This window comes from Hyperolius riggenbachi, chromosome 3, assembly GCF_040937935.1.
Source record: "Hyperolius riggenbachi isolate aHypRig1 chromosome 3, aHypRig1.pri, whole genome shotgun sequence".
Taxonomy (NCBI): domain Eukaryota; kingdom Metazoa; phylum Chordata; class Amphibia; order Anura; family Hyperoliidae; genus Hyperolius; species Hyperolius riggenbachi.
Genome location: NC_090648.1, coordinates 216,725,880 through 216,753,788, shown reverse-complemented (window position 1 = coordinate 216,753,788; position 27,909 = coordinate 216,725,880). Strand labels below are relative to the sequence as shown.

Below are 27,909 nucleotides of genomic sequence, written 5' to 3'. Positions count from 1 at the left end.
CAGCAATGATCGGCTGCTTCTATGAGAAGCAGCGTGGTCATTGTGAAAAAAAAAACAAAAAACGTTTCTCAGCCTCCCTGAAATTCCTGCAAGCGTACTTCCAACGCTTGCAGGACGCATTCACAAAAAGTTACTGTGGCCATCTTGTGGCCAAATAGTAAAACTACACCCAAAAGCATTTTTCATATACATAGGTTTACATTATAAATTAACTCATTACCTCCCACACTCCCCAAATTTTAATTGTAATAATAAAAAAAAAAAAATTACAATAAAAAAAAAATACATAGTTACCTTAGGGACTGAACTCTTTAAATATTTATGTCAAGAGGGTATAACACTGTTACTTTATAAAATATGGGCTTGTAAAAAAATGCACCTTTATTTCCAAATAAAATATTGGCGCCAAACATTGTGATAGGGACTTAATTTAAATGGTGTAACAACCGGGACAAATGGTCAAATACATTTCATGGGTTTTAATTACAGTAGCATGCATTATTTAAAAACTATAATGGTCGAAACCTGAAAAATGATTTTTTCCCAAATTTTTTCCTATTTTCCCATTAAAACACATTTAGAATCAAATAATTCTTGGCATAATGTCCCATCTAAAGAAAGCCTAATTGGTGGCGAAAAAAACAAGATATAGTTCATTTCATTGCGATAAATAATAATAAAGTTATAGACAAATGAATGGAAGGAGTGCTGAAAGGTGAAAATTGCTCTGGTGCTCAAGGGGTAAAACCCCTCAGTGGTCAAGTGGTTAAAGTGAGGCGTTTACATTTGTATTATCACACTCCATAAGTTAAGGCAACCACTGGTATGGTCGATTCAGCAAGCTCCAGCTTCATCCCTGATTATAACAAATTCTCAGTATGTTGGCAGAGACTGGCTGTCAACAGTTCAGTTTACTATGCATTAGAAAAATGAAGGTTCTCTCATTTCTGAGGTACATGTGGTCATTTGTAAACCCTGTGAGTCAGCATTGTTGTGGTTTGTGAATTTACTGTGTATGTTTGTAGAGTGTTTGGGAAGTACAATGTGGTGGCATTGTGACACTCTGCTGAAGTTTATGCAGAGGGTGGTCTGAGACCTAACGTTAAAGCCCGAGTTCAGGAAAGAAAAGCTGTAAGCCCCCACATCTAAAAACAAATACTGTGTGCTGGGTCACATTACAAACCTTTCCTCTGTTGACTCCAATTGTACCCAATTGGAAAAGGAAGTGGGTAAGTAGTTCCCTCTCTCTCCTGGACTGAGATGCATGGCAGCCAGCCTCCATAATCTGACTTAGACGCAGAAGGAAGCCCCTGCAAGATGAAATCATTGACAGTATGGGGATCCAAATGTTTATAATTAGGGGAGGGGGTTAGATTGTTAGGTTAGTGGAGGTGGGGCAATGTGGTAGAAATTTAGATACAAATTATTGAAATTAGGCTTTAAAACAGGACTATAGTCAAATAACAAACAATTATTGTATTAGCTTTGATCATATAAGTACTAGCAATTCAGCAAATATATTCTCAGTGTTCTCACCAATTCTGGTGAGTGTCCAGCCCTTATGGCTCTTTTATCAGAGCAGTGCAAGCAGAGGAGGCAGGGCCAGCCTGGAGAGGAGTGAATAATAATTAGGAGGCGGAATCACTCACTCATGCTCTCCAGTAGCAGAAGAACACCTCTGCTGCCCCCTAGAGATTGCTGCCTGTAAATGCCATCATGCAAACCTAAATGAGGTCATTCAGTCAGCAAACTCTAGGGGGCAGCAGCGCTGTTCACTGGTGAAATATAGGATCTTTCTCACACACTCTCCCTTTTCTACTGCAGATGACAGAGGAGTGGAGAGCTGGGAGTGTGTGATCTCATAATTATTATTCACTGCTCTCCTGGCTGGCCCTGCCTCTTCTCCACATGCTGCTGCCATGCCTGAGGCTTATCTTATCCCTTTTTGAGATGGTTTGAATTTCTCTTGCACATATGACCTTTGTACCATACCAGCTTTATATTTATTTTAGGTGTTTCTTCTGTTATGCCCTGTCTATTTATAATATTTATAGTGATAAATACCAAAATAACCACCGACTACGATGTTCCTAATTTTTAATAGTTTTTAGCATGGAATTGCTACAATAATTTTGATTTGATGGATATGGTTTTGTGCAAATATATGACCTTTCTGTTCTAGGTCAAGCCTGTCTGTATGTCTGTGTGTGTAGTACGTGTTTCTCTGTATTTGAATGTATGTGCACACATCAGCACCTAGCAATCATGTGGTAGAGGAGCACACGCAGGGGCCCTGGGGGAACCCTACCAATTGGGGGAAACCTTGAGGTCCATCAGCCAGCTTTGAGTCCTGGGCAATTGCCCAGTTTGCCCCTATAGAAGTGCCAGCCCTGTATTTCCTTGTCCTGCCCCACCTAGCTGGAAAAATTTTTTGGGAGAGAACATTGCTTTCCATTCTGGTAGAAATCCCCCCCCCCCCCCCCCCCCCCCCCCCAATTGAGTAGTGCTTATCAGATAAAAGGTAAAAAAGGTGGAGTAAATGGTATGGGGGTTACTTATAGTGGAAGTGGAATTTGATGGCAGAGTAATAAGGGGGCTTCCAACCAGGTAAGTATGTACATGCATACATTATTGCCTGTTACCTCTTCTCACATGTTCGTTGTAAAAGAGAGTATCAGCACTGGCACATGCAGCTGTGAATTTCCTGCTGTAGCTTTCCATTACTCCATTGATTTTCATAACTGATTGCATTTATACAATTTGTGTTAGCATCAGTCTGGATGAATTGTGGTGTTTTGCCTAAGATCAATTATGGTGTGATATTTTACTCACCCACTCCAGTTTCCGCTCCTCTATCAATAAGGGCAGTCCATCTCAGTTTACATGCTTGTCATCCCATCAATATACATCCCTTGTGAAGTCTCATTCTCATACAATGACATTCTGCTGCTTCACTGCTAATTAGTATCATTTATTCTCACTCAGTGTGCCCAGTCCCAGCTGTTTTATCTGATGTGTTCTTCAAACACTGCTTTTAATTAATCAAATTAAATACAGTTTGTTTTGTTTATTACAATATATTAGAAGAATCAATTTTCTGTTACCCAACAAAGGGTCTTTTTCTGTGAGCATGGCCTTTTCCCGCCTGTAGGTGGTGCTGTGTTTTGTTAGTTCATACAGCATAGCATATTTTGTTGATTCATGATGGATATTGTAATGTAAATTGTTGAAATGGGCTTCCATGCTTATACAGCTGAATCCCAGATGATCTTATGCTTATTATGTTGTTTTCTAATGCAGCCATATATCAATATGTAACTCCTCTTTTTGTACAGGCAGTACATTTCCACCTTTGTATAGCTAATTATACTTGCATGTACGCTGTATATTCCTTTCATCACAGAGATGTAGAAGTGAAATTAATTATCTGTACTTTAAAGAGGCACTCCAACCATATTTTTGTGTTGGATGGAGCGGGGGAGATCTGTGGTCATAGTACCTTAGTCATATTTAAATTGATGTAATTTTCAGTTCTCCCCTTACTTCACAGGGAATTTTTTTTATTTGTGGGCATAATGGGAAAGGGTAAGAATAGATTACATTTATTGCTGCCTACATTATTCAGCCAAAAAATTACAACCACCTTAATAACATTGTGTGGATCACAGTTCTACTTCAAAGACTGCTCTGACCTAGCCAGGCATGGACTCCACAAGACCTCTGAAGGTGTCCTACGGTTTCTAGCACCAAGACTTTATTAGCAGATCCTATAATCCTCTGTCATTCGGGAATACTACAGGGAGTGCAGAATTATTAGGCAAGTGGTATTTTTGAGGAATAATTTTATTATTGAACAACAACCATGTCCTCAATGAACCCAAAAAACTCATTAATATCAAAGCTGAATATTTTTGAAAGTAGTTTTTAGTATGTTTTTAGTTTTAGCTATTTTAGGGGGATATATGTGTGTGCAGGTGACTATTACTGTGCATAATTATTAGGCAACTTAACAAAAAACAAATATATACCCATTTCAATTATTTATTTTTACCAGTGAAACCAATATAACATCTCAACATTCACAAATATACATTTCTGACATTCAAAAACAAAACAAAAACAAATCAGTGACCAATATAGCCACCTTTCTTTGCAAGGACACTCAAAAGCCTGCCATCCATGGATTCTGTCTGTTTTGATCTGTACACCATCAACATTGCGTGCAGCAGCAACCACAGCCTCCCAGACACTGTTCAAATAAGTGTACTGTTTTCCCTCCTTGTAAATCTCACATTTTATGATGGACCACAGGTTCTCAATGGGGTTCAGATCTGGTGAACAAGGAGGCCATGTCATAAGTTTTTCTTCTTTTATACCCTTTCTTGCCAGCCACGCTGTGGAGTACTTGGACGCGTGTGATGGAGCATTGTCCTGCATGAAAATCATGTTTTTCTTGAAGGATGCAGACTTCTTCCTGTACCACTGCTTGAAGAAGGTGTCTTCCAGAAACTGGCAGTAGGACTGGGAGTTGAGCTTGACTCCATCCTCAACCCGAAAAGGCCCCACAAGCTCATCTTTGATGATACCAGCCTAAACCAGTACTCCACCTCCACCTTGCTGGCGTCTGAGTCGGACTGGAGCTCTCTGCCCTTTACCAATCCAGCCACGGCCCATCCATCTGGCCCATCAAGACTCACTCTCATTTCATCAGTCCATAAAACCTTAGAAAAATCAGTCTTGAGATATTTCTTGGCCCAGTCTTGACGTTTCAGCTTGTGTGTCTTGTTCAGTGGTGGTCGTCTTTCAGCCTTTCTTACCTTGGCCATGTCTCTGAGTATTGCACACCTTGTGCTTTTGGGCACTCCAGTAATGTTGCAGCTCTGAAATATGGCCAAACTGGTGGCAAGTGGCATCTTGGCAGCTGCACGCTTGACTTTTCTCAGTTCATAGGCAGTTATTTTGCGCCTTGGTTTTTCCACACGCTTCTTGCAACCCTGTTGACTATTTTGAATGAAACGCTTGATTGTTCGATGATCACGCTTCAGAAGCTTTGCAATTTTAAGAGTGCTGCATCCCTCTGCAAGATATCTCACTATTTTTGACTTTTCTGAGCCTGTCAAGTCCTTCTTTTGACCCATTTTGCCAAAGGAAAGGAAGTTGCCTAATAATTATGCACACCTGATATGGGGTGTTGATGTCATTAGACCACACCCCTTCTCATTCCAGAGATGCACATCACCTGATATGCTTAATTGGTAGTAGGCTTTCAAGCCTATACAGCTTGGAGTAAGACAACATGCATAAAGAGGATGATGTGGTCAAAATACTCATTTGCCTAATAATTCTGCACTCCCTGTATTGACATGAACCAGGATATCTGTCAAAGCAGCATCCATATCGTCTAAAAGAAACCATAATTTCTCAGACCATGGCATCTATTTCCATGGCTCCACCTTTCTGTTCTGATGCTCATGAGGTCATTGTATGTAAGATTGGTCAGCATAGCCTGTATGGCTGGTCTATGGCTGCACAGCCCCATAGCAAGCTGCATTGCACTGTGTTCTGACCAGCATAAAGCTTTTCAGCACTAGGGTTGAATTAGCTGGAATAACCTTGAACCTGTTGCAGTTTCACTAGATGACTTTTCTTGGACTACTTTTGATACAAACTAACCGCTGCATATTGGGAAGACTGGATACCTCAAGATCAGCCCCTTGTGGATATTGTGACCCATACATATAGCCATCCCAATATGGCCATTTTCTGTCATGTATCCTTTATCCTTACACTTGCCCATTTTTTCTGCTTCCAACATATCACCTTCAAGAATTTACTTCACTTGCTGCCTTGTTTATTCCCTCCCTAAAATAAAAACCGAGGCAAGTAAATAAAAATAGACACTTAAAGGACAACTGAAGAGGGATATGGAGGCTGCCATATTTATTTCTTTTCAAGTAATTCCAGTTGTCTGGCTGTCCTGCTGATCCTATGTCTCCAATACTTTTAGCCATAGACCTTGCAGATCTAGGGCTTGATTCACAAAGCGGTGCTAACTGTTAGCACGCCTGTGAAAACCCCCTTAGCACGTCTAAACAAGCTTTTCGCGCATAAAACTTTACGCGCGCAAAACTTTATGCGCGTAAAACTTTATGCGCGTACTACACAGAGCACAGGGCGCACCGCGCGAAGTGCCCATTAAAGCCTATGGGACTTAGCGCGCGTAAAAACTTTGCGCGCGTAAAACTTTACGCGCGCAAAGTTAGCGCACGATCTGATTGAGAAATCCGGTGCTAACCTACTTAGCACCCTGGTTAGCGCGTCTAAAGACTTTAGACGTGCTAAGTAGGTTAGCACCGCTTTGTGAATCAAGCCCTTAGTGTTTTCTGACATTATTGTTAGATCTGACGAGATTAGCTGCATGCTTGTTTCTGGTGCAGAGGCAGATCTATAGGGGTGCATATAGGACTCCTGCCCTAGGCACACCTAGTCACTCACCTCCCGGGGGGGGGGGTGCGTTAGTGAGCACATCAAACCCTCCCTCCCAGCCAGGCCCAAGCACCTCCTGGCTCTTTTGCATGGCTGCGAGCACCGTACAGTAGTAGGAGATACTTACAGTGCTGCTTCACATTGTTATCACCCGGTAACTTCGGCTGCGCTCGCATCCCCCTCCTGATTGGACGCATGGAGCCCTGCTGCTGCCGCTAGGGCTGATAGGGGCTGGAATGGAGAGGAGAACAAGAGTCTGTGTAGCTACAGTGGCTGGAGTGACACAGACAGCGATTGAGTGCTGAGGCAGGCACTGGCAGAGACAGAGAGGATCACAACTGAAAGAAGCCGGCCACTGCTTTTCTAATAATTCCCACATTCAGAGGGCAAACCTCTGAATGTGGGAATAAATGAGACGATCGGTGTCTCCCTACTACAAGCAAAGCTGGGATGAAGGTGACAATGCTGATAGCCGAAGTATGTTAAGTTCCCCACACCGAGAGAGGCAGCTCCCAACAATTTAGATAAGTTTCCTTTCCTTTCCTGTTCTGTCCTCTCTCTTTCTCTTACACACCATGTACTCTCCTCTCTCTGCCCTGCTCATTGAAGCATGTTGGTGGTGTGTTCTACATATCCATGCTAAACGGGACTAGTGGAGACTAAACTCCCAGTCTGTCCCTCCTGTTTCTCTACCTCTTTATCTCCTACCCTTCTTTACTTTGCTCTCCTGTGTTTTTCCCCTCTCTTTTGTGTCCACCCCCTGCCTTTCCCACATATCTCACTCGCCTCCATTTCCCCATCTCACTCTCCCATCTCTCTGCTTTTAAGTGAAATAAATCTGCCTAGTTTATCTTCCCTGGGACTTCTTCCAGCCCCTTTAAGTCCTGTGCCCTCAGTGTCATTCCGCACTGCTCGGATCAGCCACTGAACCCCTCCGAAATCTGGCAGTCCACCACTCGCAGGCCACAACACATACCCTGCCCCGTGCCTTTTCAATTGCACTCCCGTGGCTGGGAGTGTTCTGCGCATGCGCAGTAGCAATTTTTACTTACTGCGCAAGCGCATAATGCTCCCAGCCACGGGAGCGTGTTGGAGGAGGCACAGCGCCAGGCATACAGCTTTTGGAGGGGCATAATGGCTGAATGGAGCTGCACGGAATGAGAGTGAGGGACCAGAATGACTTCAGGGGGCTGGAAAACGCCCCAGGAAAGTAGCTGGCAACATTACATTCTCTTAAATATTTCTTTAAGGTGGCCACTAATGGTCCAATTTCCTGAATGATCAATCGGCCTCAAGTGATTTATCAGGAATACTATGAAATCGATTCCCATGATTGGATTGGATCTAGCAGATTTTAATTTCCCATTGGTGTCCCCGGCCAATTTTCAGCCATTCATTCAGGAAATTGGACCATTAGTAGCTGCCTTTAGTTCCATCGCTCCCACTGCCCTCGACATCTTCTGCAGCACTTTAGTATGTAGTCATGTCACTGACTGTCCTCAGAGGAGCTGACAATCGAATACTACCGTAGTTATAGCCTAATGTCCTACCATATTATATTTAAGTATTTATAGAGCACTGACATCTTCTGCAGCACATTACAGAGTACATAGTCATGTCAATGGTCTTCAGAGGAGCTCACAATCTAATCCTACCATAGTCATAGTCTGTCTTGCGGAGGTTGCGCAAATTTCAGTGTTTGCCATAGGCGCAATTTTACCCAGATACGCCACTGTTCTGGTGTTAGTCAGACACTAATGCAGCCAAATAGATCAGCAGGGCTGCCAGGAAACTGGTATTGTTTAAGAGGAAATAAATATGGCAGCCTTCATATACCTCTCGCTGCAGTTGTCCTTTAAGAAGAGGGGAGCCTCTTGATCCTTCATCGGCTTCTCACTTCCTCTTACAGACTACCGCTGCTGCTCAGGATCCTCTAGTCTGTGTCCATTTCTCTTCATGCACAAGAGCAGCTGTGCCTGTGCACTAGCACAGAGCCATTCTTGGGCAAGCAGCTCCAGCTTATTACGCAGACGCGGCCATACTTGTGCAGCCGCAGTACAGCCACGTTCATGCGTGGAGGAGCGCAGTCACAAAGCATATCTGACAAGCTCTTGACAGATGTGTTCCAGGAGTCTGCAGGCAGCAATGGTCAGCGTCTGGAGGATGTGGGAAGCCTCTGCAGGTTTCCAGAGTCTTCCCTCTTCTTAGGAAAGTATGTTGGGGGGGGGGGGGGGGGGTTCGGCCTCGGCAACAGAGAAAGCAGACCTAATTCGCTAAGCTTTTTCACGTGCATTAATGTAATGGTGCCCATACACTTGTCAATGACCTCCAGATTCGCCCTTCACATGGATCCCTCTGGGATCAAAATCTAATCAGAGAGGGATCTGTTACTGCCACACACTGTACACAGATTTCCAATAGATTTTGGCATGAAATCTATTGGAAATCTGTGGAGCTGCCTCCCGGGCTCCCCAATGTTCCCCCGGGCCGTGCAGAGTGATGCAGTTACAGGAGGATGTGTGATGGCGGATAGGTGACTGAATGCTTTAGTTAACACTCTGCTGAGCCTGGGGGAAGGGGGCTCGGCCAGGGGTCTGTCAGTCATCCTGAAATGGAATGCCACTGATAAGGCGCACCTGGCCGCGATCTATAGTGTTGGCCAGAAATCAGTTGAAATTATGATCTGGTGGCCACATTGTAACATTACTTTTAGAATGATCGAATCTGCAGGGAAAATCAAGCTTGTGCATGGGAGCCTTTACACAGAGCATCTTTATTAGAAATGTGCTATTTTCATTGCCAGTGCACTAAATATAATTTTGTATATATGGTAATTATGTGGTATTATTTTGCTGTAATTATCACATGCATTACTGAAGAGTAATATCCATCAAAAGGGACAAGAAAAAAATCTCATGCTGGATCCACACCATACGATGTTTTGGCAGATTTACCTGCCAGATCGATTTATTGCCAGTATGTCCGATCTGAGGATCAGTTTGTTTTTTTAGCGATTTTCTGATCAATTTCTATTCGTTTCTATGGAAATCTATCAGAAAATAACTAAAAAAATGATCAATCCTCAGATCGGACATGCTGGAAAAAATCGATCTAGCAGGTAAATCTGCCCAAAAATTGTATGGTGTGGATGCAACATTACTCCTTGCATTGTGTCATAATTTCGGCTATAAATGATCATTCACTTCTGGAAGCCGAGTTGGAAGCACTGAGTAGTTGCAATGACAACCCACATGTGCGGACGTATAACATTAACTGTCCACTAGAATGCCCCCAAAAGCACAGCAGTTACAGATTTGATGGTGAATAGCATTAAGCTTTTGTTTCCTGCGTAGGCTAAAACAGGAAATGATCACAGCAAACTAAAGCCTTACAATATATCACCTGATCAAAATGATTTCGTTTCTCCACGAGTACTGCAACACATGAGCAAGTCTAGCAGCTAGATCCATTTTAGTGAAATTTTATTTGAAATGTAACTCAAAGAAAGGAACTGTAAAACTGTAACTCAAAGAAAGGAACTGTAGTGGAAAAAAAACCCCATAATGAATAAAATGTGCTTATTTTGTACAATATTCATTTATAGGTTATTTAGTTAGTGTTTGCCCATTGTAAAATCTTTCCTCTCCCTGATTTACATCCTGAAATTTATCACAGGTGAGCACAGCTTTAGTTCTGCCAGGTGATCTGTACGGAATGTTTGTTGCCAAGAGTTCTATGTACTTAGGGATAAATTGCTTGCTTGCTTGGCAGTTGGAAAAAGCTGTCATTTCCCATAATGCAACAAGGTTCACAGAGAGCAAGCTGTCAGGTCCATGGTCATGACATCACACTATGGGAGGGGGTTCATCACAATATCAGCCACACAAACCCACCTGATGATCTATTAAAGAAAAGCTAACGATTTCTTGTGGAAAAGGGGGCATTGGCTACTGATTAGGATGAAGTTAATCCTGGGTTAAAGTTCCTCTTTAAAGTGTACCTATCATACTGTAATGCTATTGCAACTATTGGAACCTGATGTTATACATGGTTATATCACTATGATTTTACAATCATATGATGTATGTTTAACCCACTGTGTGCTATCTCTGTTTATCTGTTGTTTCTATTAGAAAAAAAAATCAATACAAATTTTAACTGTTAAAAAAAAATGTACCTGTGACTTTAAAAAGTGAAAAAGATAGTTACTAATTCAAAGGCTTCCTTTATCCTCCTCAAACTCGCCATTCCAAGGTTGAGACCCTCTGAACCTTTTCAACATGGGCTTGTCAAATAGGTGTGTGCAAGTGCATAGACTGTCTGTGCAGTAGTATGGAGATGCTTGCAGCTTTTTCCTCCCTGCTACTGCGCGGGCCATCCGTGTGCAGTGCAGCTGAGCTCATACACAGAGGAAGAACAAGGTCCTGGTGAGAAGCGCTGGGCTGCAGGAGGATCAGAGAAGCAATATAAAAGTTTTATACATACCTGGGGCTTCCTCCAGCCCCCTCCGCAGCGATCGCTCCCACGACGTCTTCCTCCGCCTCTTCCTTCTCCCGGTAGAAGCCCCGACAGCTTGGCCAGTCGGGGTGCAGTGCGCATGCCCAGCTGTGTGCGCTTGCCCCGCTGAGCTCCCGTGGTTGGGAGCACTCTGTGCATGCGCCGACTGGCCAAACTAACGGGGCTTCTACTGGGAGGCGTAGGGAGACACCGTGGGATCGATCGGTGCGGATGGGCTGGAGGAAGCCCCAGGTATGTATAAAACTTTTATATTGATTTATCTCAGGTACAATTTAATCATGATTCTTAGATCATTTCTCAATATTTTAATCTGGAAGTATTCTTCAATGGGATTGTCCTGTTCCTGCTCTGTATGTGATTAGGTTATGGTTTGCCAACATGAGAGGAAATGGCACATTTGGGTACTTTATTTTCAAGCAGCTGCAGTGGACGGTGTCTATCCGTGACCTTTGTGAAGGAGTCAGGAAGCAGCTTGCTGGATTTTCACCTCTTATTGTTCACTGCAAGGTATGGCTTTCCTGAGCCAGAGGGAAACAGCTGCAGAACCCGCAGGATGATCCATCTGTACTGTATTTACAGAAAAGTGTACTTGTAGAAACGCTGTACAAAGGCAACAAAATGTGTGTTGAAAAATCCATAATCTGAGTAGTAGGGCTGCTGGAGATATAAAGCAGGCAGTGCAAATGTTTCCTTTACAGACTGTGGTTGGCCCGACTCTTTCTGTCTAGTAAGCCTGTTATAACTGTTAAGAGCTCTGACCACTGTTTCTCTCCCATTATTTGTCTTTGTTCTATCATCCTTTTATCCTAGAGCTTGTCATAACTTTCAGCTTTCAATGAAGGTTACCTGTGATTTTGTATTTTTCATTATATGCTGTATTGCTGCTGCCATGTTTCATGTCCAGTTTACCTCAAAGTTACAAAGAAAGCCGTTTTACAGCGTCAGAAAAAAGGCGCCAGCTAAAGCCACTAGTAGAATATTGGCTCCTACACTAATTCACCCCTAGCTACTTCCTAATCTTGCCCCTGTTGCAAACCCTATGCCTAACACTATACACATTTGTCTACGTTACAATGTGCGTATTTTGCCACAGCGACCAATAACGTCCATAGTGTACAAAATTATGCTGCAGCATGTAAGGCTTTTTTTCCCCTTATGCAAAATTAGTGTTTAAGTGTAGACAATACCATTTACTTTACATTGGTTCTTAAGTTGGCCACTAACAGTCCAATTTCTAGTAAAAAATCGTTCGAGCGATCAGAATTTTCGATCGGATTGGTTGTAAATAATCTGTTGGTGGACACAATCTATTATGAACAAGTGAAAAAAAGTTGGCCGAATGAATTTTCGTTGAACCAAAATTTGGATTTTCTTGTTGGTTGTGATAGATAGGAAGCAAAGATTGGTTCGTTGATGGTGTAGTAAACGATGTATTACAATATTTCACTTCCGATCAGAATTTCTGATTGCTCGAACGATTTTTCGCTAGAAATTGGATTGTTAGTGGCCACCTTTATACTAATTTGCATAGGGAAAATCAAGTGTGAACTCTGCCTTACTTTTCTCAGTAATTCTGAAAATCAGCAACAGAACATTTGTAAAGTACTTTTCTGTCATAGGACCCAAAGCGCGTAAACTGTTGTCAACACTGAAACCAACGTAAAAAGTACCGTAAGCTAGAAGTGAAATTTTCATTCCAATCCAGAGAGGCTGGAGTTACTCCATGAATTGACTAAATATAAATCTAACTATGAAAGGTATACTCGTGGTTTATGTAAACTCGGGGCTTGTGCTGTGCATTTCCTGTACTGGGAAAGTGGGTTGGAGCTGCGGAGGGCAAATAGCTACCACAATATTAGAATTCCAGGTTCCCCCTCAGGTTTTATAATCGCAACTTCAATTTAAAATTAAACTAAAATTTTCAAACATTTGGAAACATAAAATGTAAACCTACTACTGAAATATTTCACAGGTCCCCAGGTGGTCAACTAAAACTGCATCCTTCCTCCCTCTTCCATCCCTGGCAGACTTGATTGTCTGTCAGTTACTAAGATGGTGTTTCTGATGTCACTCCTCCCATCCCCAGATACCATGGACCACATTATTATGGGTAACTGCCAGCAAGGATAGATTGGAGGCTGTCAGTGGTGAACTGTAATCCATTGTAGCATTGTCATATTTGCAATATCATTTTGAGTGTACCTTTATGGTATAGTTTTATTTCTATAGAACAGGATTATAAATCTATGTGCAGTGTGTGGCAGGAATAGACTCCTCGCTGATCAGATTCAGGTCAAAGAGGAATATTCTTCTTTTTGACACACCGTGGTGCAATCTATTAATATGTGGCGTCCTTAAAGTGTACCTGTAGTGAAAAAAGTGCCCCTAGGGGTACTTGCCTCCCTGGATCCAGAGGCTTCCCTCTCCCGAGGTAAGTATCCAATATCTTCCTTTAAATAAGTCACGGGTTTACTTTAAAGTATGGGCTAGTACTAGCTCATTTTTTGTAGCATAAATATAGAAATACGCTTGTATTCTAAATCAAGAGCAAAATCAGTAATGCAGGTGCATTACATTACAAATTAGAGATTCAATTTAAAGGGCACCTGAAGTGAGAGGTATATGGAGGCTAACCTATTTATTTCCTTTTAAACAATGCAAATTGCCCGGCTGTCCTGCTGAGCCTCTGCCTCTAATACTTTTAGCCATAGACCCTGAACAAGCATGCAGACCAGGTGCTCTGACTGAGGTTAGACTGGATGAGCTGCATGCTTGTTTCAGGCCAAATTATCAGCAGGACTGTCAGGCAATCGGTATTATTTAAAAGGAAATAAATAAGGCCACCACCATAATCTAGCTTTGGGAATAAAGTCAGAAGTAAACCCCGAAATTAGGCATTTTGTGGGCAATTGGAGTTTCAAAGACTGTTTCTTTTAATGTCCTATATTCTGAAAATAAAAAAAAATATTTCTGAAAAAACGTTTGACCAAAGATCTTTTCAATAAGCTAGGAAAGACTGTAGGGTATATGCTCAGCAATCATTCTCACAGTGTGGCCAAATATGGTATGTTTCATTGTGTTTGTGTCTGTTAACATTTAGCATTAGAAATGATTGACTGCAGTGGGAAATGTAGAGAAAATAGTACATGATTATCTAGCCCAGATCAATATAAAGTCTTCGGTTTAGTCATTCAGCCATGTAATTATGTTTTTCTCTCTCTCTCTTCTAGATGGAGGTTGTTTCAGGGACTCTTCCGCCTTGTGGTGATGTTGAGGATGGTAAAGAGAATGTAGACCCTCCGTTCCCTGTGTGAGTGTGGACATTATGCACATATCACATGCTTGATAGTCTGGCAACAGTGCTAGAGGGGAGCTACCAACATCCGGCTACAATATCTACCTCACCACAATTTAGTTTTGTTTAACCTCCTTGGCAGTAACCCTGAGTTAGGCTTGGGGTGGGGAAAAAAAGCCAGGAGTGGTAATCCCGAGCATGACTTGTGATAGCCGCTGGGAGGTTTGCAGAGGCAGTGCAGTGCAGTGCAGCAGGCATTTCAACTCACCTCCCCCGGGATCTAGACATTGGCAGCCATTCTTCTTTCGGTCCTCGAAGGCTCTGGATCCCTAAGGTTAGATCATCATTTGCCGTCAAGACGGCAATCTCCCCATAGGGGTACAGCACCACCCAGAGGACAGAGGGAGAATTGCATCACTCGATCCAAGGTAGGTAAGTGCTGGGCTGCCGCAGATTTCACTGCGGTATGATTTTTTTTTCCTGCATTTAAGGTCTAAAAGCGTATGAAAAAATTGCATTGCTTTTAGACCCTAAGATCTGGAAATAATCATACTGCCAGGGAAGTGATATGTTTCTCCTCAGGTACTGTAGTCTCACTTCCATTTAAGTAGTCTGTAAGAAAAAAAATAAAAAGTTACATCTTGTACAGCTTGATCTGAAGCCTATAATGGAAGGAACCGAGGGAGTGACGAGCCAGGTCACTGTGGAAATGACAGCTATCACACTTATCAGTGCAGACTAAGAGCTACCTACACATCTCCATTACCATTCTCCTAGATCAGACTCCAGCTATTAATGGCCACAACCACAGAGAAACAGGGTTAAAGGAGGGCAATTGACATGATCATCAACACAATATAGTGTATAATATGATCAATAGTATTTGCAAAATTGTGCAGTTAGTTGTTAAGTCTTTAAACAAAGAATACAATGTTTTATTTGTTAGATGATTGCACGTTTTGTACTATATGTTTAAACCCCATGCATTATCTGTATTGATTTATTGCACTTGATTGTTTGAGTAATGTGGTATGTATCTCCCATTACATTTTCCATTCATTCCTATGGAGAGTGATACATGCAGGAAAGAAAGGCTCATCTAAGCATTGGTACTTCAACTACAGGAGCTCAAAGTAGTTAAATATAGTTATGCTCATAAGTTGGCAGAATTTATGATTTCTTACCCATTTTTCGTGGAATATTTAGTGTTATGTGTTTCCACTGTGCCAGGCTATCGTTGTGTGGCCTGTCCTTCCTTTCCTGTGGGCAGTGGTGGTGGTGCTGCCACCATCTGGCCACTCTAGCTGGACTCCAATCAGGAGTTGAAGGGATTGGGCAGGAATGTTTACATTCTTCCCTTCTCCTTTATAGACAACGAGCGGAGGGGAGGTAGTGGTAGCGCTGCCTCCCTGTAGGTCTCTACGTTCTCCATCAGATTCGCCGCATAACATGGTGTGACCACGTTGATGTAAGAGAATGATTGGCTTGCGGTTTTTAAGCTGAATGGCCAGGTAACTTTGAGTATAAAAGGTTTTAAGTGTTGTACAGTCATTAGACACTTGAAACTGCTTGAGAAAGGAGGTTCGTCCTCTGAAACATTGCAGTCGTGCATTGTGTCATACATGTCTTAAGACAGGTCCGAGCAATTTAAAAAAAAAAAAATCTACTTACCCGGGGCTTCATCCAGCCCCTGGCAGCCGATAAGTCCCTCACCTCAGCTCTGTGTCCCGGGATTCCCTCCGTTGGAGATGCCGACCTCACCAAGTCGGTATCTTCTGCGCCTGCATGTGGCTTACGCTTGCGCAACCTGGAGCAGAATGCTGCGCCTGTGCTGAGCGCTCCCGGCCACTGCAGCGCGACCATGCATCGGCGCGGAAGATGCCGACCTGGCGAGGTCGGCATCTCCAACGGAGGGGATCCCGGGACACGGAGCTGAGGGACATATCAGCTTCCAGGGGTGGATGAAGCCCCGGGTAAGTACTTTTTTTTTTTAATTGCTCGGATGTGTCAGTTAAGTAATAAAAGAGCAAACATTGCTTTGATGGTGCCAAACTCATTTCTTCTACAGGTGGTGTGGTGTACTAATGCACAGTAAAGATGTGTGTGTGAACCAGATCTAGGCAAATGCACCGTGTGCGGATAGTGATAATGATTTAAGAAGTTAGAAACTGAATTCCAGCAATGAACAATGCTACTCCCACCCGTCCTTGTTCCTTGTATGAGAGGGACATTGAACTCCAGTCTTCAAGGGCCGAGGTCCTTACACATTTTTGGCACATCTCAAATTAAATTGATGGGACTGAAGCAGGAAAGGTGTGGGTCATCAAGTAGAACAATTTCTTTATCTTTCCTAAACACTGGCATGGGTATGGCTCTTGAGGACTTGCGTTTAACATCCCAGTTGTACAGGCTGGTAAAATCACATACTCTCATCTCTGCAAGTGAATCATCCCCAACTCTTGCTAGGAGTGGTGGGGGTAAGTAACCCCCAAACTGGTGGTGGTAGGCCCTGGGTGTAGAGATTGTTTTGGAATCTGGGGCACTATTTGATGTCTGCCCCCTATTATGCGAAATGGTAAAGGGGTTATTTTTACCCCTACATATTAATAAAAGCCCTTTCTTATCGGTATGCTACCGTATATACTCGCATATAAGTCGACCCGCATATAAGCCGAGCCCCCCCCCCACACACACACACACACACACACACACACACACACACACTTTTACCTAAGAAAACTGGAAAAAATGATTGACCCCCATATAAGCCAGGGTAGGAAATGCTGGCCGCCTTATTCCCCTAGTGTGTCCCAGTATAGCTAGTAAAGTGCCCAGTATGGGTAGGTAGTGGCCCAGTATAGCTAGTATAGTGCCCAGTATGGGTAGGTAGTGCCCCAGTATAGCTAGTATAGTGCCCAGTACAGCTAGTATAGTGCCCAGTATAGCTAGTAAAGTACCCCAGTATAGCTAGTATAGTGCCCAGTATAGGTAGGTAGTGCCCCAGTATAGCTAGTATAGTGCCCAGTATAGCTAGTATAGTGCCCAGTATAGGTAGGTAGTGCCCCAGTATAGCTAGTATAGTGCCCCAGTATAGCTAGTATAGTGCCCAGTATGGGTAAGTAGTGCCCCAGTATAGCTAGTATAGTGCCCCAGTACAGCTAGTATAGTGCCCAGTATAGCTAGTATAGTGCCCAGTATAGCTAGTATAGTGCCCCAGTATAGCTAGTATAGTGCCCCAGTATAGCTAGTATAGTGCCCCAGTATACCTAGTATAGTGCCCAGTATAGCTAGTATAGTGCCCAGTATAGGTAGGTAGTGCCCCAGTATAGCTAGTATAGTGCCCCAGTATAGCTAGTATAGTGCCCCAGTATGGGTAGGTAGTGCCCAGTATGGGTAGGTAGTGCCCCAGTATAGCTAGTATAGTGCCCCAGTATAGCTAGTATAGTGCCCTAGTATAGTGCCCAGTATAGCTATTATAGTGCCCAGTATAGTGCCCAGTATAGCTAGTAAAGTGCCCCAGTATAGCTAGTATAGTGCCCAGTATAGGTAGGTAGTGCCCCAGTATAGCTAGTATAGTGCCCAGTATAGTGGACCCACGCCCGCCCGGCGTCCCCCCACCCCTCCCCCCTGCGGCCGCCGCTTTTACCTTAGCCGGCGCCGCTTCTTCTATTCCCCTCTCCTGCTCGCTCCATAATTCACAGCAGCGCTCTTCACGGCTGTTGTCTGTGATGAGGCAGAGAGCGCGGCTTCCTGTAGCGGCGATGTGTATCGCCGTTGCTATGGGAACCACTCTCTGCCTCATCAAAGACAGCAGCCGTGAAGAGCGCTGCTGTGAATTATGGAGCGAGCAGGAGAGGGGAATAGAAGAAGCGGCGCCGGCTAAGGTAATAGCAGCGGCGGCCGCAGGGGGAGGTGGGGGGATGGGGGGGGGAGGTGGTGCACCGGGGTATGGGGGGACAGGGGGGACGCGGACCACATGGCATGGCTCGCATACAAGCCCCCCCCCCCAACTTTTGACCCACTTTTGGGGGGTCAAAAACTCGGCTTGTATGCGAGTATATACGGTACTTTTTACACTTCTGTACTTTTACCTTCTCTATACAGATATCATCTGAAGTCCTCTTTTGTATAGTTTTTTTTCTTATAGTATTTTTTTCTGTTAGAAACTTTCTTCTTTGAACTCTTATTTTTATAAGTAATGTTTTTCCAGATTTCTAATAGGAACTTGCCACATGGGATCTGTCTTAGCCGAAATTTTTTTTTTTCTTTTTTAGTTCACACATCAGGTTTATTAAAAAAAATAATAAAAAAATGTCTTCTGTGCCTCCCTCCGCCCTTGCTTCATTGCTGCCTACGATTAATCACTGGATTGTGTCCTGGGATACATATGTATATAACACCTTTATTGCATTGCTCATTCATTATATGTACTGTCCACCACAGGCACTGTTACACTATATTGCTCTTGAGCATATCCATATCTTGACACTTATATACTTCTGGCACTTTTTCTACATCATTCTTAACATGTATTTTATCTATAAATTAAAAAAATCATTAATTTCATAAGTGTACACTGTTTACCTATTCAGCTCAATGGAGCAGCCAGCCAGGGTTCCAAGAATTCAATAAGTTGTTGGCACTTGCCTAGTGCCTAGTCAACAGCACTAAGGAGAGGAATTATGATGTGCAATCCCTCCCCTTAGTAAATTAGGGTCAGTGCGCAGTATCCAGTAGCATTTGCTATAGGGACATGCAAATGACCCCAAATGAGACTACAGATTATGTCTACCTGGAGTTCATAGCTCCTCTGGAAGGGCAACAGATTCCTGATCTAACCTTACTAGTTTGAGATGAAAAAAATCCACACACTAACAAAATGAATAAATATCGGTTATTCTCTTTATTTTTATGATGGTTGTTTAATTGTGGTGGGTTTTTTTCCATTAGGAGTCAAGGGACAGATTCTTCTAAAATGCATGGTGCTCCACATGCTCCTAGCTCTCAACAAGAAGAACAGGATCACCCACCACAACACCAGGCTGGAGAGCAGCAGCAGCAGCTGGAAGGTGGAGAGCTCAGGCAAGAGGAAGAGGTGAGAGGGAGATTAGCTCATGATTACATTTTCAAATGTTTGAATAATTTAATAGGAAGCAAGCTTAGGACACTACTTACAAGAGGGGGTTAGCATGCCACAGTCTCCAGTTCGTGGCTGGTAACATGGCATAGTTGTCATATTTTGATGGCATGAATACGCATTGTGTTGATTCTTCTGAAATAAATATAATGATAAGTTCTGGGATGTAATGGTAAGTTGTTTTTTTTTAACATCTGACCGTTTCTTTCTGCTCAACATGTCCTATTTTGTCTTAAAGAAAACCTGTACTGAAAAAAAGTTCCAATGGGGGGTACTCACCTCAGTAGGTCGAAGCCTCTGGACCCTATCGAGGCTTCCCCCGTCTCCCTGTGTCCCGCGGCGGTCTCGCTGCAGCCCCCGGAACGCACAGGCGACAATTTGTCGAGCTGTGCAATGTTCACCTTTTCTGACTCCAGCGGGGGCGCTGTTGCGGCTCTTCTGACGGAGATAGGCGGAAATAGCCGATCTCCGTCGGGTCCGCTCTCCTGCGCAGGAGACTTGCACCTGCGCAGTAGAGCGGCCCGACGGAGATCGGCTATTTTCCCCTATCTCCGTGGGAAGAGTGGATACTACGCCTGCGCTGGAGCCAAGAGGTAAATATTTACATCGCCGCCGCCGTGGGACAGAGGGGGACGGGGGAAGACTCAATAGGATCCGGAGGCTTCCCCCACCCGAGGGGAGTACCCCCCAGGGCAGTTTTTTTCATTACAGATTTTCTTTAACTTTCTGCCCAAGAGGCAGTCTATCCAAATATAAAGAGACATCTCACATTTTGGCATTTGTCAACCAGCACAAAAAAAAAAACTGTAGATGCCGCATATAGGAGAAACTAGGCGCACCAAACCCCTCAGCAAACCAGAAGAAGTGCCACCTCCTAGTAAGCTGCAGCAGTCCACACCTCAATTGTAAAAAGCAGGGGGCGCATTCAAGTTGCTATTCCACATTTATTTGATTCAAAAATGGCAATTAATACACTCACATAGATTAGAAGGTTGACTGCTGTTTTGCCTTACCCAAAGACTCGTCAGGACTGGGTGTTTTTATTGCAATTTTTCAATCAAATACATTTGTAATAGCAACTTGAATGTGCCGTCTTTTTTTTTTTTTTTTCCTAGTTGAGGTTTGAATTTATTTTATCTCCAACCTTTGCTCTCTCAACACCTGTTAAGCCCCATCTACACGATACGATTCTTTGTCCGATTCGATTACGATTCTATTTACGATCCGATTGAATCTGACATGTCCGATCGGGATTCAATTCAATTCGATTTGCCTTTGTTTTGCAATGGCAAATCGAATTGAATCGAATCCATACATGTCAGATTTAATCGGATCGTAAATAGAATCGTAATTGAATCGCACAAAGAATCGTATCGTGTAGATGGGGCTTAAAACCAGGGCTGTGGAGTCGGTACAAAAATCTTCCGACTCCTCAGTTTATGAAACCACGACTCCGGGTACCCAAAAATGGCTCTGACTCCTCGACTCCGACTCCTTAGTCTAATACTTAACAGGGCTGTGGATTTTGTACAAAAATCATCCGACTTCTGACTCCGACTCCTCAGTTTATGAAACCTCTGACTCCAACTCCGGGTGCCCAAAATTGCTCCGACTCCAACTCCGACTCCACAGCGCTGCTTAAAACTGTGGAATTTTCTTTGTTTTGATGCCAGTTATTTAGGAGAAGAAAGTGAGGGGAAATTCACTTGAATGGGAAAAGGACAACAGTAAAACACTGATCGAGCCTCCAATCCTACCTATGGCTTTTTTTTTTTTTTTTTTTTTATAATGAATGAGTTTTTGTATTTGAATTAGTTTAAACGTTTTTCACTCCTGTAGTAGACTGGTGATACACTAGATGGGAGAAGCAACGAATATGTGTTTCCCTATCAATGTTCCTTTATTTACTAGCCCATTTAGCTCGTACCCTACTAAACAGCCTGAAAAATAGCAATGTTCTCCTGTTATATCGCTGTGTTCCAGAAAGTAGAATACAATCCTCATTTAAGAATATTGGACACTTGTGTTTGTTACTTATGTACATACATCCAATTTTGATAGGCCAATCAGCCAATTTTACCGCCTACATGAAGTAAGAGGGCCAACAGATTTTGAATACGATGAACAGATTGTGTTGGTAAGCTCTCATACGACATGGAAGTGGTAAAATTAGCCAATCATTGGCCAAACAAAATTGGATGTGTGTATGCACTCTTACTTTCAGTAAGTAGATGTGGTTTGAAGTTACTTTGCTGGTGGTTCATGTAAAGTAGTTGACAATATTGCTTAAAAAGTGGTCTAACACCCAGCATTTCAACTTTGCTTTAAAAGATTGCTTACAGCTTATAAACTATTATGCCAGATTTTTTTTTCAGCAGAAATTCACTGAATGGATTAAACATGACATTTTAGTGCTGCATTTAGCTAGAAATCCTCCTCCGTGCTTGCTTGTTTAGTTACAAATGTATCTATCTACAATGTAACAAACAAACACTGCTCTGAGAGAACAAAGAGGGCTTCCCCGGCAGGCTTTTCAAAGGTCTATTTGTATAACAAATAAAGATACATTTTGTAACTAAAGATAAGAACGGATGCGGATTCCTAGTTAAATCCAACACTAAAATGTCATGTTTAACCCATTCAGTGAATTTCTGCTTAAAAAAAAATCTGGCATAATAGTTTGTAAGCTGTAAGCAATCTTTTAAAGCAAAGTTGTAATGCTGGGTGTTAAACCGCTTTAAAGGACCACTATCTTGAAAAACTGTAATGTAAGATACAAGTGTACACGTAGATATGAGAAGTAAGTTTCTCAAACAGTAAAATGCACTATAAATTACCTTTTTACAAAGTTGCTGTCACTTACAGTAGGAAGCTTTTGAACCAGTCTATCTCCTTTATGGGGGATTCTTAGTACTTCCTTTATTCTTTACAAACGCACTCCCTGGAAAGGATTTATATAATAGATGTCAGCCTCTCTTCTCACTTGTACGCTATTTTGGCAGCTCGACTGGGCAAATGACATTTGGTAAGTGCCTTTAAAGGATACCCGAGGTGACATAATGAGATAGACCTGGGTATGTACAGTGCCTAGCACACAAATAACTATGCTGTGTTCCTTTTTTCTTTCTCTGCCTGAAAGAGTTAAACATCAGGTATGTAAGTGGCTGACTCAGTCCTGACTCAGACAGGAAGTGACTACAGTGTGACCCTCACTGATAAGAAATTCCCCTTCTTTATCTCTTTCTTACTGTCAGAAGCCATTTTCTGCTAGGAAAGTGTTTTATAGTTGGAACTTCTTATCAGTAAGGGTCACACTGTAGTCACTTCCTGTCTGACTCAGGACTGAGTCAGCCACTTACATACCTGATAATTAACTCTTTCAGTCAGGGAAAGAAAAAAAGGAACACCGCATAGTTATTTGTGTGCTAGGAACTGTACATACACATGTCTATCTCATCATGTCACATGTCACTTCGGGTATCCTTTAAAATAAGAAACTGAGAATCTCCCATGAGGAGATTAGCTATTTCAGAGTTAAGACCTGTGGGATATCTACAACCTACTGTAAGTGACAGTGACAGGAAAAAAGTACGGTAGTTTATAGATCATTTCACTCGGGCAAATGTACATCTTATATGTACACTTAAAATAATTTGTAATGCAGGTCTACTCTGGGACAACTGGGCATCTTATATGTATGTATTTTGCATTTTACAATTTTTCATAATAGTGGTCCTTTTAAAGGACTTACGAGCTGAGTCATATAAAAAAAAGTTAATTACCTTAGGTGAATATCAAACCTCAGGGCAGACAATCACTGGCCCCCTTGCTGTTTACAGATGCTCCATTAGCATAATCCACTTATCATTAGCGGCCCCGACCCGGCCCAGGGTCGCCTTAGCTCACAACACTAAGAATCGCTGCTTTAAAAGTCCTCTGCCAGTGCCTGCGCAGTTCGCATAGCCAGTACTGCGGCTGCGCAGGCTTTCAGCCCTGGGAGCGGCACATCGTAGCTCCGTATACACTGTAATACGTCATGTGGGCGTCACCACATGACCGCCCACATGACTGACTGACCTTCACTAGCCGCACCCCCTCAGCACAGAATATCAGCGCTGAGCGAGGGAGGACGTTACCTAGCTACAGGATTTGTTTACTGCAGATTTGCATAAAATAACTTACTCTGCAAATCTGCAGTAAACAATCCTGTAGCTAGGTAACGTCCTCCCTCGCTCAGCACTGATATTCTGTGCTGACTGAGGGGGTGCGGCTAGTGAAGGTCAGTCAGTCATGTGGGCGGTCATGTGGTGACGCCCACATGACGTATTACATTGTATATGGAGCTCCGATGAGCCGCTCCCAGGGCTGAAAGCCTGCGCAGCCGCAGTACTGGGTATGCGAACTGCGCAGGCACTGGCAGAGGGCTTTCAAAGCGGCGATTCTTAAGGTGGCCATACACTGGCCCGATTCACCGCTGTTTCGACAGCAGATTCGATCACTGGGATCGAATCTGCTGCCAATCGTTCGCACTACACGCTGAATTTCGATCCTTTTCGTCCGATCGCTCAGTGCGGAAAATTTGCGTCGATCGCCCGCGGGTAGGGAGCGCGTCGCTAGCGGCGTTCGAGTGCCCGACGACCGACGCAATGGAGCCGCATACATTACCTGCTCCGCCGGCACGTCTACGCCCGGTCACCGCTGCTCCGTGTCCGCGCTGGTCTCCGGCATGCTTCAGTTCCTCCGGCCCGGCAGGAAGTTTAAACAGTAGAGGGTGCTCTACTGTTTAAACTTCCTGCCGGGCAGGAAGAAGTAAAGCATGCCGGGGACGGAGACCAGAGCGGAGACGGAGCAGCGGTGACCTGGGGACTGGAGTCGCGCCGGCGGAGCAGGTAATGTATGCGGGGGGGGGTGGGGGGAGCGGCGGCAGCACCACCACAACAGATTGTGAACGGTTTCAGGCTGAAATCGGTTCACAATCTGTTTGCAGTAAAGGTAGCCATACGATCCCTCTCTGATCAGATTCAATCAGATAGGGATCTGTCAGTTGGTCGAATCTGATGGCAAATCGACCAGTGTATGGCTACCTTAAGCGTTGTGAGCTAAGGCGACCTTGGGCCGGGTCGGGGCCGCTAATGATAAGTGGATTATGCTAATGGAGCATCTGTAAACAGCAAGGGGGTCAGTGATCGTCTGCCCCTGAGGTCTGATATTCACCTAAGGTAATTAACTTTTTTTCTATGACTCAGCTCGTAAATCCTTTAAGGAAACCTAAGTCGATACAAGTACAGATGTTATTTGTATTCCATGTGAAATTATGCCAGTTGAATGCATGTTCTATTGCTTTATTAGTCACATTTACGTGCATAAAACGGGTAGCAATTAGTAAGCATGTCTTATCTCCATCCTCATTCTGACTGCGCCAGTGACTGAAAGTATTGAAGACAGAGGATTTAACATGTACGATCATTATATATTTTTAATGAAGCCCACAATAGCTCCCAACATATTTTTCTCATTTGAAGTACGCTGCTGGTGATATTTAAGCTATGTGTGTATATGCATTATTTATAACTGTGTACATATGGTGAATACTGATAGACATTTATAAAATAGGTACTTATCCGTTAGCCGGGCGCATCCGGCAGGTGGCGCTAATTACTATTTCCCCTCCAGGCCGACATGGATAGTAGGGAAAGATCTAACTCTGGTGGAGTTTTGTCGCCACCTGCTGGATGCGCCCGGCTAACGGATAAGTACCATAAAATATGTTAACCGTGCTTCTTCTCTTTTTGCAGACTAGACCTCGGCGAGGAGGATGGACCAAAGGACGCAAGAGGAAGAGAAGTCCTCGTGACAACAATGCACCAAAAGCCCCTCTGACAGGTTACGTTCGCTTTATGAATGAGAGACGCGAACAGTTGAGAGCGGAGCGACCAGATGTTCCATTTGCAGAAATTACTAGGATAGTTGGCAGTGAATGGAGCAAGTTGCCAGCTCATGAGAAACAGGTGATTAATACCATATTTACAGTGAATTGGGCTCATTTTTATGTCGCACATTGATTGCCTTTCAGATGAAAGTTGGAAGCTTTTCACATCAATATACAGTACAATTAAAATATCTATGTATTGCATATGCCCAAGAAATGGCAGGTATAGTTTGCTCTGTTTTTGAAAGTCTTTCAGTTTGGTAATGGCTGGAATGTCAAACTCCATTGTACACCTTAAAGGGAACCTTAACTCTTAAAAAAATTAGTTTTACTTACCTGGGGTATCTACCAGCCCCCTGCAGCCATCCTGTGCCCTCGCAGTCACTCATGGCTCCTCTGGTCCCCCACTGCCAGCTAGTTTTGTTTTTGCCGACTGGGAGTCGGCCGGCCACCATGCGTACCTTTTTACACATTCCCGCTGGTGCAGGAAGCTATTGCGGACATCAACAAGTAAATTTTTACGCATTACGGGTGTAATGCGTAAAAGTTTACACATTACAACCTTAACGCGTAAAAATTTACTTGTTGATGTCCGCAATAGCTTCCTGCACCAGCGGGAATGCGTAAAAAGGTACGCATGGTGGCCGGCCGACTCCCAGTCGGCAAAAACAAAACTAGCTGGCAGTGGGGGACCAGAGGAGCCATGAGTGACTGCGAGGGCACAGGATGGCTGCAGGGGGCTGGTAGATGTCCCAGGTAAGTAACACTCGTGTTTTTTTTTTTTGTTTTTTTTTTTTTAGAGTTAAGGTTCCCTTTAAGAACATCTTTCTCTGTCCTTTCTAGTGTTAGAATGCTAGAAATTAGATCAAATAAACATTAGTGCTTTATCCCTGGCTTTCCTATATAACTGGGCTTCATGGTGTTCTTGAAAAACAAGGAAAAAAATGAATGTTCTACAATCAAGGAATCTGGTACAGCGCTGTACACACAGACACTAGATTTCCATTGCACATAGGCAATCTCAATTTAACTAGTTTTAGTAACTTTGGAAAACAATTGGCTGAGCCAGCCATGATTTAGGTGCTGAAGGTGGGTTAAAGAGGCGAATACTTATGTACTCGTGCGTTTTGTGTGTGTACTTCTGTGCTTTTCTTTCCCTTGTACAACTATTAAATCATTGTGCAGGCATTTATTTTTATTTCAGGAAAAAACATTTTTTTTATTTAGTTGCTACCTACAATGACCTTTTTTTCTTCTACACTTAGTTGAGTTGCTGAGTGGGCACAGTGGTGACACTTCAAGGACTTCCGATGTGAAATACTGCATCCATTTTTTACTCAAGTGTGGCTTTTCCCAGCCCCTCACAGCCGTCTCAGTCCCTCGCTACAGCCCCGATCCTCCATGTTGTCCTGCTGGCCGCCTGTAATGGTCGCGACCCCACCGGCGAGTCGGATCTTTTGCGCCACAATATCTGGCACATACTGCATCTGCGCACAACTACTGCGCAGTACGCGCCACATGAGGTGGGCATGAATGCAGCCGCTGAAGACCCGACCCACTGGCAGGGTCACGATCAGTATGGGCGGCCAGCAGGACAACACAGAGGACCAGGTCTGTGGAGAGGCACTGAGACTGCTGCGAGGGGCTGGAAGAAGTCCCGGGTGAGTAAAAAAAAAAGAGATGCAGTTTCTCACATCGAAAGTCCTTTAACCATTTAATGGCAAGCATACGTATTAAACGTCATGCTTTAGCCTATTAACGGCAACATGACGTTTTAATACGTCGCGCGCTCCCGCCGCCGCTCCGCACGTGTCCGCGCCGCTACCGCCGCCATTACCGTCAGGTTTCCGTGCTATGTGATTGGGGAAGAGGACCGAGCGGTCCTCTACCCAATCGCAGTGCCTGGAGTGAATGGACGTAACCGCGAACGGCGGCTACGTCCATTCACAAAAACAGGAAATTGTTACAGGTTTAATAAAGTGTAAAAAAAAAAAAAAAAAAAAGTGATCACTTCCGATTACGGAGAGTGTTCACTAGCGCCATCTTGTGGCCAAAAAGTATATTACACATACATGCACATACATAATATGAACATACACAGTATTAATAAATTAATACATTACACTTCCAACCCCCCCCCCCCCCCCCCCCCCCAAAAAAAAAAACCCTTGTAAAAAAAAATCAGCTTCAAATAAATAAATAGTTGCCTTAGGGACTCAGCTTTTTTCAATCTATATTTTATGTGGGAAAATGTATTTTACTTTATTACATAGGGGCTTGTAATTATGGCCAGAACAACAAAAAAAAAACCCAGAAAAATAACGCCTATATTTCAAAATAATATATTGTCGCCATACATTGTGATAGGGTCATCATTTAAACGGTTTAATAATCAGGACAACTGGGCAAATAAAATGAGTTGGGTTTTATCCACTGGCGAATGTTTAATTTTAAAACTATAATGGCTGAAATCTGAGAAATAATGATTTTTTCCCCATTATTTTTGTATTTTTCCCATTAAAACGCATTTAGAATAAAAAAAAT

General features: G+C 43.3%; 1 protein-coding gene and 1 long non-coding RNA gene across 5 annotated transcripts in view; one reads left to right on the top strand and one right to left on the bottom strand.

Moving 5' to 3' along the window:
• The window catches only part of HMG20A (high mobility group 20A), a 50,901-nt gene that overhangs the window by 13,109 nt on the left and 9,883 nt on the right, over positions 1 to 27,909 (top strand). For all 4 annotated transcript variants that reach the window (XM_068275725.1, XM_068275724.1, XM_068275723.1 and 1 more), the window contains exons 3-5: positions 14,235 to 14,314; positions 19,250 to 19,394; positions 25,232 to 25,444. In XM_068275725.1, the coding sequence (XP_068131826.1) occupies positions 14,235 to 14,314; positions 19,250 to 19,394; positions 25,232 to 25,444 (438 nt within the window). The remainder of the gene's footprint in view (positions 1 to 14,234; positions 14,315 to 19,249; positions 19,395 to 25,231; positions 25,445 to 27,909) is intronic.
• LOC137563361 (uncharacterized) overlaps positions 19,184 to 27,909 on the bottom strand; it is a 65,056-nt gene continuing 56,330 nt past the window's right edge. The window contains exon 2 of the long non-coding RNA XR_011030331.1: positions 19,184 to 19,571. This is a non-coding gene — a long non-coding RNA (uncharacterized lncRNA). The remainder of the gene's footprint in view (positions 19,572 to 27,909) is intronic.